This window comes from Triturus cristatus, chromosome 1_2 (genome assembly GCF_964204655.1).
Source record: "Triturus cristatus chromosome 1_2, aTriCri1.1, whole genome shotgun sequence".
NCBI classification, from domain to species: Eukaryota; Metazoa; Chordata; class Amphibia; order Caudata; family Salamandridae; genus Triturus; species Triturus cristatus.
In genome coordinates this window covers 543,445,492-543,460,447 of record NC_140580.1, presented here as the reverse complement: position 1 = coordinate 543,460,447, position 14,956 = coordinate 543,445,492, and the positions used below count along the sequence as shown (strand labels likewise).

Below are 14,956 nucleotides of genomic sequence, written 5' to 3'. Positions count from 1 at the left end.
TGAGCCTTCTCAAGTCAGCCATACTGTTGCCAGCTCAGGCAGCTGGATTAACAAAATAATCACAACTATTTCGAGGGGAAGCACTATTTCTGCTGAATAACACAATGTACTCTTGGCCACATGTGGGTGGAGTCGACACCTCTCTCTGTAGTACTACTGAAAACTCTTTTTTTTAACAGTTATCACATAAGGTCTGGCGACACCTGCACTGTCAAGCAAGACATAAAGAAACACATATATATATATATATATACATACATACATGTATGCATACATACACAATATTTGAGGAGGGTTATCCTTATTTTTTTGGATCCTATTACTATACACAAGACAGAATGTTGCGTTGCCGCTATCTCACTCGGGTGTAGGATTCTTCACCCAGGTAAATCGGTGAAAATCCCTGTGCACTTGTGGGATATAGTCCTCACTCACTGGTACCACCCATAGTTTGCTTCATCATCGGACCCTCATCCCGTTCACCTAGTGTGGGGGTAATGGCTCAACACGTTTGTAAGTGGAGTTCCTTAGCTTTGACTGCATTGTTTTTAACCTTGCTGATGGACCAACCATTAAAAAAGTGTTATGATCCGGAAGCCAATATTAATTTCTTCTCACAATCCCTAGAACCACATAGCCAAGAAACTCAACTTACAAACGTGTTGTGAATCGTATCTGTTAGACCCGGGATCCCTGGTTGGCTGAGGTAGGTACCTTAGGCCAAATAGGGACCCGCGGTTCCACGTCAGGGAAAGGAAGGTCACCTTCTGAGATAGCCCCGCCCACCCCCTTGGTAGCTTGGCACGAGTAGCAAGGCTTATCTTCAAGGCAAATCTGTAAAGTATTTGCAACCACGCTCACAGCAACCCAATGATGACACCAAAAATAGACTCCACATGAATTTTATAAAAACGAGAATAAACTTTATATAAAAAGATATACGATAAGACCACACAATATAAATCCAACATATGCAAATTTGTAATATTCCTTCTGGCCGGTTGTTAGGCCAGCCAGCACTTGTAAGTTCTGGCGATATTAATGAGCACTTCTAAACAGTCTACTGTAATCCTAACACCATGTTATGCAGATCCTAATGCTAGAATCAGGCACTTTTGCAATGTAAAAATAATGCAATGCGTAACACAATCACCAGGTACGTCGTTATGCAGAAATAAGGCAATGCGTAATACATTAATCAGGTAGTTCGTTATGCAGAAACAATGCAATGCGTCATACGACAATCTAGTAGTTTGTTATGCAGAAATAATGCCATGCGTCATACACTAATCAGGTAGTTCGTTATGTAGGAATAATGCAATGTGTAATACTCTAATCAGGTACTCCATTATGCAGAAATAGAGTAATCTGTAATACACTCCGGCACTGATCACAGTGCCTCAGGCGGTCCCTCCGCCACTCGTGCTGAGTCGCAGGCAGCCTTTGACAACAGTTGTCCCCCCCACACTGGTATGGTATAACACAAAGAGTGCAGCTCCGCACTCCAGACCCGGTACTGCCACTCCATTGGCAATACGGGCGGCGATACGAGCCGAAGCAGAGGCTCGAGCTGCTGAAATGAGAAAGAGGCCGAGAGTGACTCCCACCGAGCCCGCGCCCCGCCCCAGGAGTTGACACACGTTACCAGAGGGGTGCAAACTCACTCTCCTCTCCTCGTCCAGTGACTTAGGCCTCCGATGCAATCTTTGAGACTTGGCAACGGCGGGCTCAGGCCGGTGGCTCAGCTCCTCCAGGGCTGCCAGTCCAGGCCGCTACTGCTACGAAGATCTCAGGCTGCCACAGGGCACATGCACACAGCGCCAGAGACATCCTTGAGCTTCGGGTGCACGATCACCGGGCACTCCACACAAAGGTCTCAGGCTGCAGAATGAACACGCATGCAGCGCCACTGAGACTCACTTTAACTCCGGATGCACGATAACAAGGCAATCCTCACAAATATCTCCCGTTGCACAAAGCACACACACACAGCGTTGTGGAGACCCACTTGGATTCCGGGTGCACGATACAAGGCAATCCTCACGAAGGTCTCAAGCTGCACAAAGCACACGCACACCGCGTGGATGGGACTCACTTGGATTCCGGGTGCACACAATAACTGGACAATCATGACAAAAGGTTCAGGCTGCAAAAAGCACACGCACACAGTGTCGCTGAGACTCACTTGGTTTCCGGGTGCACACGATCACAGGACAATCCTCACAAAGGTCCCAGGCTGCACAAAGCACACGCATACAGCGTAGCTGAGACACACCTGGAAACTTTTGTGTTCCTAAGTTTCCACAATAGGGAGCCAGCTCTCCTCGGGCCCTTGGGGATCAGTTACTTCAGGACACAGCATACAGCAAAGTCATTTCAAGCAGGGAGACACAGCAAAGTCTATTTAGCCTCTCCTTGGTTAAATCAGCAAACTGGTGGCCAGCCCCAGAACACACAGCAAGGGTCAGTCCTTTCCTTCAGTCTCTTCAGCTGTTTCTTCCTTGGCAGAGGTTCCTCTTGACCACAAAGTAGTTTCAATCCTTTACAGTCTTGAACAATTCCATTCCAACGTTCAGGCGTTTCAGCTCTCCTAGTTATACCCCTAAATGTCATTGAATTCTTTGAGCTCGGGGGGGCACTGACCCCTGTCCCAACCAGTTCTGGGTGTCTCCCTGCCAGTGACACCTTCTTTGTTTGATAGTGGGGGTCTGGATCCTCAATCACTCAGCAGGAGATGGAGCTATTGTTTTATGGCAGCAGCCCAGGCCTCTTCACCTCCACGGGCTACTCTTCCCCCCTACACTCCAGATGCAGGTCAGCCTGTTGCTGTCTCACCTCCTCCCCTGGACATTCCCCAGAGCCTATCACATTCAAATCCAGACAGTCAATCCACAACAAGGCAGAGACACACAGTACTGTTAGAACACAAAAACCCACCCACTTCTAAAAGAGTGGTTACCAAACACACAATGCAAAAACCGTCTTCATAAAAAGAAGTGTTATTAAATTGTGAGTTCAGGCACACTAAATTTCACCTCTCCATCTTAAGCCTATGGGAAGATAGGCTGGAAACATATTACACAGCCTCCCCCATTCTGTCCTATGGGCAAGATGGCCTTTCAACAGTGAAAAACGAAATGGAGTGTATTTCACTGTCAGGACATGGTACACACCTCAGTACATGTCCTACCTTTCACATACACTGAACCCTGCCCAGGGGGGTACCTTGGGCCTACCACAGGGGTGTCTGATGTGCATAAAAAGGGAAGGGTAAAGCCTGGAAAGTGGGTGCACTTGTCAGGATAACATGGCAGTTTAACACTGCATGCAGGCACTGCAGTGGCAGGCCTGAGTTCTCTCTTAGGGCTACTTGTGTTGGTGGCACAACTAGTGCTGCGGGCTTACTGTGAGAAAGTGCCCTCATTCTTGCATGGTATGCCCCCACTTTTAGCTGAATTGCTGATGTACTTTGACTGAGTGTGCCCTGTGCTCCTGCCAATCAGGTACCCAGGGCCTGTGTTCCTTCCCTAAACCTGCATTGAAGCCTAAACCCAATTGGCATCTCTGGCCACAGGTCAGCCCCTGGTAAATGGTACCACAGGTACCCAGGGCACTGTGACCAGAGAAGCCCTCTAAGGGCTGCAGCACTTATTGTCCCCACCCTTAAAAGTCCTGTACCCTGACACTCACACACTGCCTTTGCAGGCTGCATGTGTTGGTGCAGCACAAAACAAAGAGTCGACATGGCACAAATCCCTGTGTGCCATGCCCACAAAACCACTGCCCTGGCATACATCAGTCACCCCTCTAGCTGGGTGCCCTATGCCAGTGGTGAGGGTACAGGTGCATGAGCCCTGTACCCCTACAGTGCCCAAGTCCATTCCTGGGCCCTGTAAGTGCAGTGTTGCCATTAAGAGTATATGGTGCTGGGAGTGTGTCATTACAAACTCCACAACGCCATAATGGCTACACTGAAGACTGAGAAGTTTGGTATCAAACTTCTCAGCACATTAAACCCACACTGATGCCAGTGTGGGATTTAATGTAAAATGCACGACAGAGGGCATCTTAGAGAAGCCCCCTGAAATTCGATCAACTACTAGTGACCTGACTGAGTGGCTGTGTAGGCTGCCACCAACAGACATATTTCTGGACCCCTGGGTCAAGAGCCTGCTGCTCTCGGGGGCTGAAACAATGCACATCCTGGGACGAGGTGCCAAGCCTCCTCCCCCAGGATGGCCAGGTTTCACGAAGGAGAGGCTTCAAAGGCATGCCGCCTTTGTGAGCCTCTCCAGACCATTTGCTGCTTTCAGCAACTGGTCCCCACTGGTTCTACCCCCCACTTTGGGCGGGAGAACTGGCGGGAAAAACAAGTGAGGAAGGGAGGTGTGCCCACCTCTGCCAACTCCACCCTTCAGGTGGGGGAGGCGAGTTGAAGCACAACCTCGAGTCCCCGCCATCTTGAGGATGGGGAGGACCAAGCCAACCAGGGACAGGCTCATGCCCCCCTCCCACAGGAGAGTGGCAGAATAGGGGATGTACCCACCCCAGGGAAGGGACCCATTGGTCCCTACCGTTTACCTACCTGTAACGTCCCTAAATTTAGTATTTAGGGGGCACCCTGAACCTTGCTTCCTCAGATTAGAAAGCACAAGAAAAGAAGATGAGATGGACCGAAGAGCCGTGCAGAGCTAACAAGAGGACGACGCCCATTAACTTGGCCCCAACCCTACAGGCCTGTCTCCCCTCGAACCTGCTCCTGCAAAATCCCGGCTTGTCCTGCAGCCAGCAACCTCACAAACCCCGGAGGACCTGCCTGCCTTCACTTCAAGGACTATCTCCAGGAGAACACCGGACGTGTTTAAACTGCAGCTTCTGGTGCCAGCCAGGAACCGCGAATCCAGCACACTCTGCACCCACGGACCCTGGCCTGAGCTCGAGTGAACCAACACCACGAGGAGGTCCCCCCGGCGATACTGACCCCAGATCTGGCGACCCCTGACCTGCCTCAAGCCTCCAGACGACACCTGCAGCCTCAAACCGGAAGATCCCCCTACCGCGACCAGAGCGGGTAAGAAAATCTGACGTGAAAAGACACCCGACGCCCCACGGTCTTGTGTGCCCAAACCAGCGGTGCCTAGCCAACCCGCGACATCCCAACTTACCCCTCAAAGTGGTGGTCGCACCCAAAAGGTCTTCGTCCCAGAGCCTGCAGCCTTTCTTCAAACCGGAGGATCTCCATAGAAAACCACAGGGCCCCCGAGATCGAAACAGCCCTCTGCACACAGCCTCCCCAGTGCCGCTGAGGGTACACTTTTGGTGCCTACTTGTTTCCGCCTTTGCCCTGACCTAAACCCTAGGAGCTTTGCTCCCACAGCCGTGTGGCCTGCTAGCCAGAAGCCACCAACCGGAGACCCCCTATCCTCCATAGGATAACATTGGGCCTCAACACTCTGCACCCGGCCGCCTTAGTGCTGCTGAGGGTGCAACAACAGTACATCACTGACCCTGGGGAACCCCTGAGTCTAACCCCAGAACCTTCACTTCCACAGTTGTTTACTTACCTGCAACCCGATAACCTGTTTTACTTCCATAGAATATCATTGACAATTTTCTTTCGAAAAAACCACTGTGGAGTTTTGAAAACTTGAAATATTCTTAAAAAATCGTAACAATAACCTAAACACATTTTCTCAACTGTTTTCAGGAAATGTCCCAGTGCTGAATCTAGGCATCCAGCACTGAGTTAGAAAAAGTATCATAAAAGTTACTTACTTGCAATTATTGAAAAAGCCTATTCGTTTGAATGTACTATACCTGCTAAGGGTTGCAAACTGCTTCCCTAACTGTAAACCAAAACCAGTATAATTTCTACCGCAATTTTGAACTGTGTTCACACAAGTAATTTATTACTGCAAAGTATTTTTATGCTTAACTGTACCAGGCTTGCTTCGTTCTAGAAATAAAACAATATATTTTTCATAAAAAAACAATTGGCCTAGAGTTCAGTTCTTGAGTGTGTGAATTCATTTGCTGACTGAGTGTGTACATCAAATGCTTAACACTGTCCTCTGAAACTGCCTTACTGCTCGACCAAGCTACCACTTTAGAGAGTAAGGTTCTATCTAACTTTAACCTCTGACTACCTATGGGGACTCTTGGACTCTATACACACTGTACCTCACCTTGGTGCAGTATATATAGAGGCAGTTTCTTACACCCACCAGTAGAATTTGCATTACCAGCCCTGGCACACATAGTGCACTTTACTGGGGACTTTACTAGTAAGGCAAACATACCAATCATGGACAACCAATTACCATTGCACTTTATACAGGGAGCACTTGCACTTTGACACTGATCAGCAGTGGCAAAGTGCCCAAAGCATCTAAGTTGGCAACACCATGTCAGAAAAAAGGTCTAGGGGGAAGGCAAAAAGTTTAGGGAACTTTAGCCAAAAAGAGCCAAGTTCAACACATACGAAAATGCAGACCTCAGATGAGGATGTATTGGCTTTTGTAAATGACTGCCTGGTGTGACGCCTAAGGCCACACCAGGAGGGGGGCTAAAGGCCGATATCTCGGTGGAAGAAGTGGTGTTGGCAGTGGGGCAAACGCAAACTGGGAATACCACAGGCCCAAACTGCTTACTCATCAACCTCTTCCACAGACTGACCAGAAGGATAGCAGCCCACCTGCATGCAGCATACGTACAAGTGTTTAAAATCTGGGAGCTGCCGAAGGGTCTGAGAAAACAGTTGTTCTTATCCCCAAAGCCAGGAAGCCTTGAGACAGATGAGACTCGTACAGGCCAATCTCTCTCCTAAACGCATATACTAAAATCCTGGCAAAAGTGTTAGGCACAAGACAGCGCATGGTCGTGACAGATTTAGTACACCCGCATCAAAACAGGTTTATACCGGGCCACTCGGCCAGACTGAACCTCTGGCGGCTCCATAACATAGCCATGGTAGAGACGCTGACAGAGCTGAGTGTCTTTGTATCGCTGGATGCCAACAAGGCCTTTGACTCGGCAGACTGGCCCTACCTGTTTGGGATCCTGGCTAAAATGGGGTTTGGGCCTAAACACACTAGGTGGACAAACGGCTCCATGATAGACACAGAGCCAGAGTGAACCTAATTTGCTGTGTTTCTCAAAGTGTTAAAGTGGAGAGAAGTACCAGACAGGGGTGCCCACTGGCGCCGAAAATATTTGCGTTGGCGATAGAGGCATGGGTGGCGTTGGTGTGCATAGCTGCCCAGATGAGGTTGGCCGGTAGGTGCAGGATGGAAGGAGCATATTTCAGTATACGCAGATGACATTCTGCTATACCTGATGAACTCGGACCAGTCACTCGTCCGTTTGTGCAATATCTTCTAGATCTTTGGTAGGTACTCTCCATTTACTATTAATTGGAAAAAGAACCTATTGAATCCGGTGGGGGAATGGGTGCCTGAGGGAACTCTACCTCAGCCACTACGGGTGGAGCCCCAAAGATTCAAGTACCTGGGGATATGAATATCTAGAGATGCTGCCTCTGACTGAGCGGTGGACTTGTTACCCATGGCTCAGGGGCTGCGAGGCACTGGCACACGCTGCTGCTTTTTATTATGGGCAAGACGGCAATCTTTAAAATGATAGCTTTGCCCTGGCTCCAACACATCCTCTAGAACAGTTCATACAGGGTCCCTGATGCTCTTTTTCGCAATGTGGATGCCCTCGGCAGAACACTACTGTGGGAAGGGGGTCCACCCCGAATCACCATGAGGGTCCTCCAACGGCCCAGATGCGATGGGGGCTTAGCTCTTCCGATCATTAGGAAATACTATGAGGCGGCACAGGTCAGCATGGTCAACGAATGGGCTTATGCAGAGTGGGACGACCCAGCGTTCCACCTAGACAAGCAGGGAATGGGCACAAGGAGTTCTCTTCATGCGATATATAGGGGGAAGCTAGAACCACAGGTGCGACTGGCAACAAAGACAGTAACAGAAATTTGGAGCAGACTGCACAGAGAGATGAGGTGGGTTAAGAGGCTGATCCCTAAAACCCCCTAATGGGATGGGACCAGATTACGACTAGTGGCGATACTGAGGAGCTTTTGCGGATGTGACAATATTGCTTTCTCCACACTAGCAGACGTATGGGACACAAATGGTAAAATTCCGTCTGCCTACCTGAAGGAGGAATAGGAGATGCCAGAGGCAGTGTCTATGGTACAGATAGCTTAGGCACGCACTCCATGGATTTATATCTCAAGATGATGAAACTAAGGACTCGACTTCTGGAAGGGCGTGTCAGTAAAAAACGTCTCAGACTTATGGCACAGAGAAAAAAGCAGGGCTCTCTCATGGGACTGCAGGATAGGTGGGAACAGGACCTAGGGGAGCTGGACGTTGAGGCCTGGCAGGCAGCACTCGATTTTCCAGCAAAAGTTGCGATCATGGCAAGTTATCGCCTGATCCAACTAAAAATTGTCCACAGGAAGTGCTATACGAGGGCATTACTAACTAAAATAGGAAGGGCGAAGAACGCGCTATGCGAGCGAGGCTGTGGGATGGAAGGCACGCTGCTGCGCACACTGTGGAGCTGCCCCTGACTGCAGTTATTCCAGGTGGCGGTGGGGGAATCATTAGAGCAAGCCACAGGGGAAACCCTGGCTATGCAGCCCAAACTCATTCGGTTTGAGATATATGGACCTTCAGACCTGCCATGGTATTAGCAGATCCTGATAAACATAGGATGCATGATGGTCACCAAGCAGGTTATCACCCAAAAGTGGGGCAGTGGGGCACTGAGAGACAGACATGCAACGATGCAAACTGAATGGAATGAGATTTAGAAGGGATGGGGCACTTAACAAAAGTTTGAGAAAATTTGGGACAACTGGGGCTCGGCAAGCAACCAGCAAGGGGAGAACTGCAAGGGTGGTTTAACACTCCAAGATGTAGGGGCTGTGAGTGACAAGCACTAGTAAGTGGAGGAAGGGTAAGACATTTCTGCCCGAAACGCAGCACGGATTGCTGGATGGACTTAGTCTGGTTGCTATACATAAAATAACATTTTTTTTTTTTTTTTAAATATGGGTACCTCCAGTCCCAATTCGGCCAGACTTCTTCCAGGTTATCAATGCCTAATATAGAAGTTTCCCTGTAGCCCTCCAAATCTTTTTTCTAGTTCATCTTTTTACCCAACATGAGTATCCAGAGGGACGTTAGGTCCTTCTATAAGGTTCTATGACCTGTGGTTTTGGGGAACTGGATCACTTGGGTTGTTAAATTGTTTTGGGACCTTCTTAAAGTTTTTTTTAAAGCCATAAGTATTGACTAATATCAGGAATAACATAGGCTCATTTAGCTTTTCTTAAGATATGGTCCACTTGGGCTCTACTAACAAACTGCTGTCTCTTGGGCTTTATAGTACAGGCTTTGACTGACAAAGAACGGTGCTGTCGGTTTCTCGCTCATCCTTTTCAATTATTCCTAAGTGAAGATTTTGCCTTGCTGTTTCCAAGTCACCTAGGCCATGAAGACTCAAGTGTCCCACCTTCCCAAAATACTCTACCTGGTTACTCTGTGCAGTAGATGCGCATCCTTAAGCATTCAAATATTTCTGTCCCAAACACTTACTAATTGGGATCCCCCTGCTATCCAGTGTCAACAGAGGCACCTTTTTTGAAGTTCCACAAACATTTCTGCTTAGACATTCAGCTGAAAAGCCAGTCCGCTGGGGGTACTTGGTTGGCTGTCTAGACCATGTTACATTGGGGATATCCCACACATGCAAATTGATCCCAGAACTGAAGTAACTTTGTGCCTTTCCTGAAAGTCAGAAGCCTTATGATACAGGGCTGGTACCAAACTCAGCAGAAGCCATTCTGCGACTTCCACAGTCATTGGCTGAACGGAGTTGCAGTCCCTTTTATGCATCTTTCCATAAGAAATGGATTCACACAAGAGGAAGCACTGCGGTATGGGTATTTCCCCAGGAGGAACCTCTCCCTCTTATCTCCACACTTCCAGTATGCCAGCCTTCCAGATTTATAAAAAGGAACAAGACACTTTATATTTACCTTCCTCCTCAATGATCCACTTCTCCTGCAACCTCAGGAAGCCAAGAAGCATTTCAAGTATTGTTCGTCGTTGACTGCTCTGCAAAACAAAACTGTGCTTCACTTAATAGTGCACATATCTTATACAGGGTTCTAAACCTACGTCACAGTGGGCTAAGACAGGGAAAATATACTTGTTCAGGTAATAATGGTATGTTATTTATATGTACATCGCTACTGATGGTTACATTTTAAAGGCTACCACAAAACGTCTTGATAATAGACAGCATACTCTCCTGAACTCTCCTAGATGTTTGCTTAAATCTAGCTTTATGGTACTTGAAAATGCAATTAAGATATCCCCTTAATTTTGTTGACAATCTTTAGCCACACTCATTTCCTGGATAATGTACTTAAGGCTCACAACCTCCGATTTGGCTGTTATGAGCGAGCAAGTTAGGGTTTGAGAACCACGCTAAGTGTCACAGATGACAAACATCCACAGAGGCAGATTTCAGGACCACCTCTCCAATAAGCACCATCCAACTAAAAACAGTTGGAAGTTGGGCACTCTCCAGAAAGGTGGTAAGAAATCACAATCCTGGAAGACTCCACAACTGCAAAGGAAAAATGACAGGTTGTAGAAAATAAACCATTAGCAGGACCCTATGCATTAGAAACAAGTGTATTGAACCTCAAGGTGCTGTGGGATGTGCAGAAGATCTAATAAACCTGAATGCAAGGACTACAGGGAGACTGGAGATGGAAGGATAAATGGAGAGCTCACAGAGCTCGGTATAGTTACAATAAGGTCATACAAAAGTGAAATCCAATTAGATTGAATTCAAAATCCAAGAAATACCCAGGACTCCAAAACTTTGCTGCAGAGGGGAAATTAAAGATAATCCAGGAAACACGTCAGCCCAATTCCAAACAGGAAAAATGTTTAGGTAGGTCGCCAAGGCCAGCTGACTGATTCAATAAATTATAATAGGGGAGTACGTCGGGGCTGTGTACTGGCACTCACACTCTTTTCCTTTTTTGTGAATGGCGTTGTCCAGTTTCTCTTCGATGCCCCAGCAGATGCCCCAAGGGAGGATGGGGGGGGGGAAGGGGGGTTAAAAGTGGTGACCCTATTGTTTGCGGATAATAAAATACAATATTAGTATCCAAAGATTTTTGCAATTCTTGAGGATTAGTGGTTAATACTTCAAAGATGAAGCTTTTATTGTTTGACCCCATTAATCCTATAGAGGTAAATTATCCCTAGGAGGGGTCCCTTAGGAAAGGGTGAGTACCTTTGACTATCTAGGCATCACTCTTTCGGAAGATATGTCATGGAAGCCTCATGTGACCAAGCGGACCCTGAAGCACAGACAAACATTAGGGGCCCTGATAAAAGATCATAGTACATCCTTCAGTAAACCAGTGGCTGCCCCACTGCAGATCTATGATGCTAAAGTGTAGGTTCAGCTTTTTATGGAGCTTAACTGTGGGCCTTAGAAGGCATGGATGCCCTTCTGAAATCAGAGAACAAGTTTTGGAGGCGCCTGGTCTCGCTACCCCAGAGTACGCCACTCTACCTTCTAAGGTTGGACTTGGGAAGTGCTCCTATTATTAAGAAGGCCAAGCTACACCCTTTACTGTTTTGGCTGCGTATATGGGCCACTCCTGGGTTGCTCCCATATGCCACAGCACTAATGGAAGTAAGCATACTTGATTATTTCAAGAAAATAGCTTGGATACGAAATCTGAAATCCATATTAACCACAATATGATTAGAGGGCTATTGGGATGTAAAGGACCCAGCATTACTCCCTAGCAAAGATCTTGTTAAAAAGCAGTATAGGGATTGGGTAGTACAGGCTTCACTTATTAACCCACCATGGGGACGTTTAACCATGGAATTCATGGATTTTAAACTCATCAGTTCACGTGTACAATATTTAGACATAATCAAATCTCCTCAAGAATGGACTCCCTTACCTTGAACACTTTTACAGGCTCCTGGCATCAGCCTTACACTATTTCCGAGAGTTGCCTCAGCCGCGCCGTTGCAGCTGAGTCGCTTGACCATGTATGTTTCGCTTGTCCTGTGTACTCCCACCCAAGAGCAAAATGGCGCAAACCAATCTGCAAGCAATTGGGTATATGCATTTATGGCAAAGCTCTTCGGATCCTTAGGTCAAACCCTAGTCTGGAGATTGCTGCTCAGTAGCAAAGTTTTAGAATCATATGTGGGCAACTAGAAGAAAATTGCTGAAAGTCTGAGATACTCTCATCTTGTTGCACCAGTTTTAGCAGTTTTTACATGTTTTAATGTGACAGTTTACTTATATTTTACTGATAATATCTAAAGGGCCTTGAGTGTAGTGCACTTCTAGATCGAAGGGGGTTAGCGTGCCATGTTGTACACTCTGGAACAGACAAAGGTTTTTGTTGATATGGTCCTCTATTGTGCACTAAGTGGTAATCCTATTTATCTAATAGAATTTAGATAATGGTTTGACTGATATTTATTTTAATAGGCTACTAATGTATATTGCCAGTTCTTCTTTAATCCATTTGTATGAGTTGTATTGCACTTGCACTTCTATGACCAAAATACATTTTTTGATGATGATGATGATGATGTTTAGGTAACCAAGTTCCATAACAAAACATAGCAGGTCAAACAGTAAAATAGCAAACACAATCAAAAGTATTTGAAGGAGATAAGATGTATACAGAACAAGAGAAAGCAAGAGTAAGCAGGCAAGAGAGTCAAAAAATGACAGGAAGAGGGAGAGCGACAGAGCACGCATGTGTGTGGTTTTATAGTTAACATGGGTCTGACTTCCTATCATGTGCATTATATATATAGGACTTCATGTCTTGCTCCATGTTTGCACAAGCTGGTGTAAAACGAAGGTTGGATTATGTCTCTGAGTTGTAGCCTGGCACTAACGGATCGTGTTGTATGGCAAAGAGAAGGAACTTCTTGTGACATTGACAGCCAGGGTCAGCCTGGAAATAAAAAGCAGCCCTGGCAAAAACATTCAAGAAGCCTTGTTCCATTCATCCACACCCTCTTATCTCTTTTCAGCCATCCATTCTCTTGATTTTTCCTTCTCTACTGTTATAATTCAATGAATAATCGATAATTAAGAACAGACAACAGAGGAGTGCATCAGCATTTCAGCGGACAAGGGTCTATTGATATTTTAACTTATTCAGATTAGAATGCCACGTTTCAGGGCAGTTGGTCTATGTACCCGGATCAAAGAATATTTTTTTGTGGAGAGAAGAATACACACCAATTACAAATACACAGACAAGAGCAGTAAGTGCTATCGACAGACTGTCAGTGACTGTTGCAATCAATTCCTGGAAGCTTCAGCGAGATAAGCACCAGCAGTGGCAAAGGCCTTAAAAAAAACAGCCTCAATATTTTCCAGCCCAACCAACTTAGCAGCAAAGGCATGGAATGAGCTACCCTTTCATCTACGGACCTCAGAGTTCCGAATGTCCTTGAAGACCTAGCTATGTGGCTAATCAACTGGATCCTGCCAGTATACCCTCATGGATGACAAGATGCGCTCTACATATCTACTGATTGAGTGATTGAAATCAATCCCCATTCTGTAAGTCCTTGAGCCCAACCGTTCATTGATGTACCTGATGCCAAGACCTGTGCAAATATCAGCATTTTGAATTTCTAGAGAAGGAGGGATTTGAATGAGGCTCTACGTATCTAGAATAACCCAAGGAGCATCATTCTTAGTCTTCAAAAAAGAAAGGCAAGAAACATTGTTTTTTTTTCGTTTTTTGCCCCCCAAGAGGAGCGAAGATTATATGGCTTTCAGAAGGAAAACCCACGGACAATGAACCAGAATCAGAGCCACTGGACGATCAAGACTAATGATGGTAAAGGAGGGAAAGCTTTCTCCTCCACTGACGTTGTATGCTTAAGTTAAGGACAATGGTCGATGAAAGCTGGAAACATGAGAAAGGTGTTCCTAAGCTTAAGGCCTAAACTCATATTTTTTTTCGTACCTCTAGTAAAACGGAGGTTCTTACAACAGTAGAGAGTTGTACCTATTGACTGGATGTTAATTTCTTGCTCGTGTTGCTTGAGGTACTGTAGGTGGACATGCATTCACACTCTTCTCCTCTGTGCTCTCCCTGCTCATTTAAATGTAAACTTACAACAGTGAGTTATGTGTTAAGTTTTGGTTGGTTATTTCGGTCTCTTCACACTAGCCACAAACCCCAGGGATGCGGCATGTGCATTTTTGTTTTTACTGAGATGTACTGTACGTCCCTATTCAGTCTATTCACATTTCAGTTATATTCTCACTGATATGTGGTATTACAGGTCGATGGCACTGGCTAGCTTGTAAGCGATTCCAACTTGCTGCACACAGGGTATGTGCATTAAGACAGAGCCCATACCAAGAAAAGCAAGCTCAGTTACAAGCTAGTTTCAATCTATTCCCAGAACCCTTGTGCCATGCATCAAAATGCCTGTTTGAGAAGACTATCTGTGCTGGAACGTCTAGGAAATCCATTACCTAACTTGGCTTCCATGTTATTTATTTATTTATTTTTTAAATTTTATTTTCAAATGCAGGAAATACATAGATTTGACTTTGTTACAGCTCCCCCACCCCCACCCCCTCTTACTGTAAATGTACTGAGTTTCAAGGACACGAGGAAATGTACAATTTGGAAATATTGAGTTCAGAATCACCAAGGAAAAAAAGAAAGAGGAAAAAAAAAAAGCAGCAAAAAGAGATACAGAAGAAAAAAAAAAGAAGTCATATTAGTCATATGATCCCGACTGTTCCGATTGTTCCAGCCAGGTGGTGAAAGGTCCCCAGATATCTAGCCCCTTCTTCTGCCCTTTGCGCCCTTTTTTAGCAT

At 46.2% G+C, this 14,956-nt stretch overlaps 1 protein-coding gene across 1 annotated transcript in view; it reads right to left on the bottom strand.

Annotated features, from left to right (window-relative positions):
* Positions 1 to 14,956, bottom strand: part of MMS19 (MMS19 cytosolic iron-sulfur assembly component) — a 498,998-nt gene that overhangs the window by 217,735 nt on the left and 266,307 nt on the right. Inside the window, exon 14 of the mRNA XM_085606380.1 lies at positions 10,073 to 10,151. Coding sequence (XP_085462506.1) covers positions 10,073 to 10,151 — 79 coding nt within the window. The remainder of the gene's footprint in view (positions 1 to 10,072; positions 10,152 to 14,956) is intronic.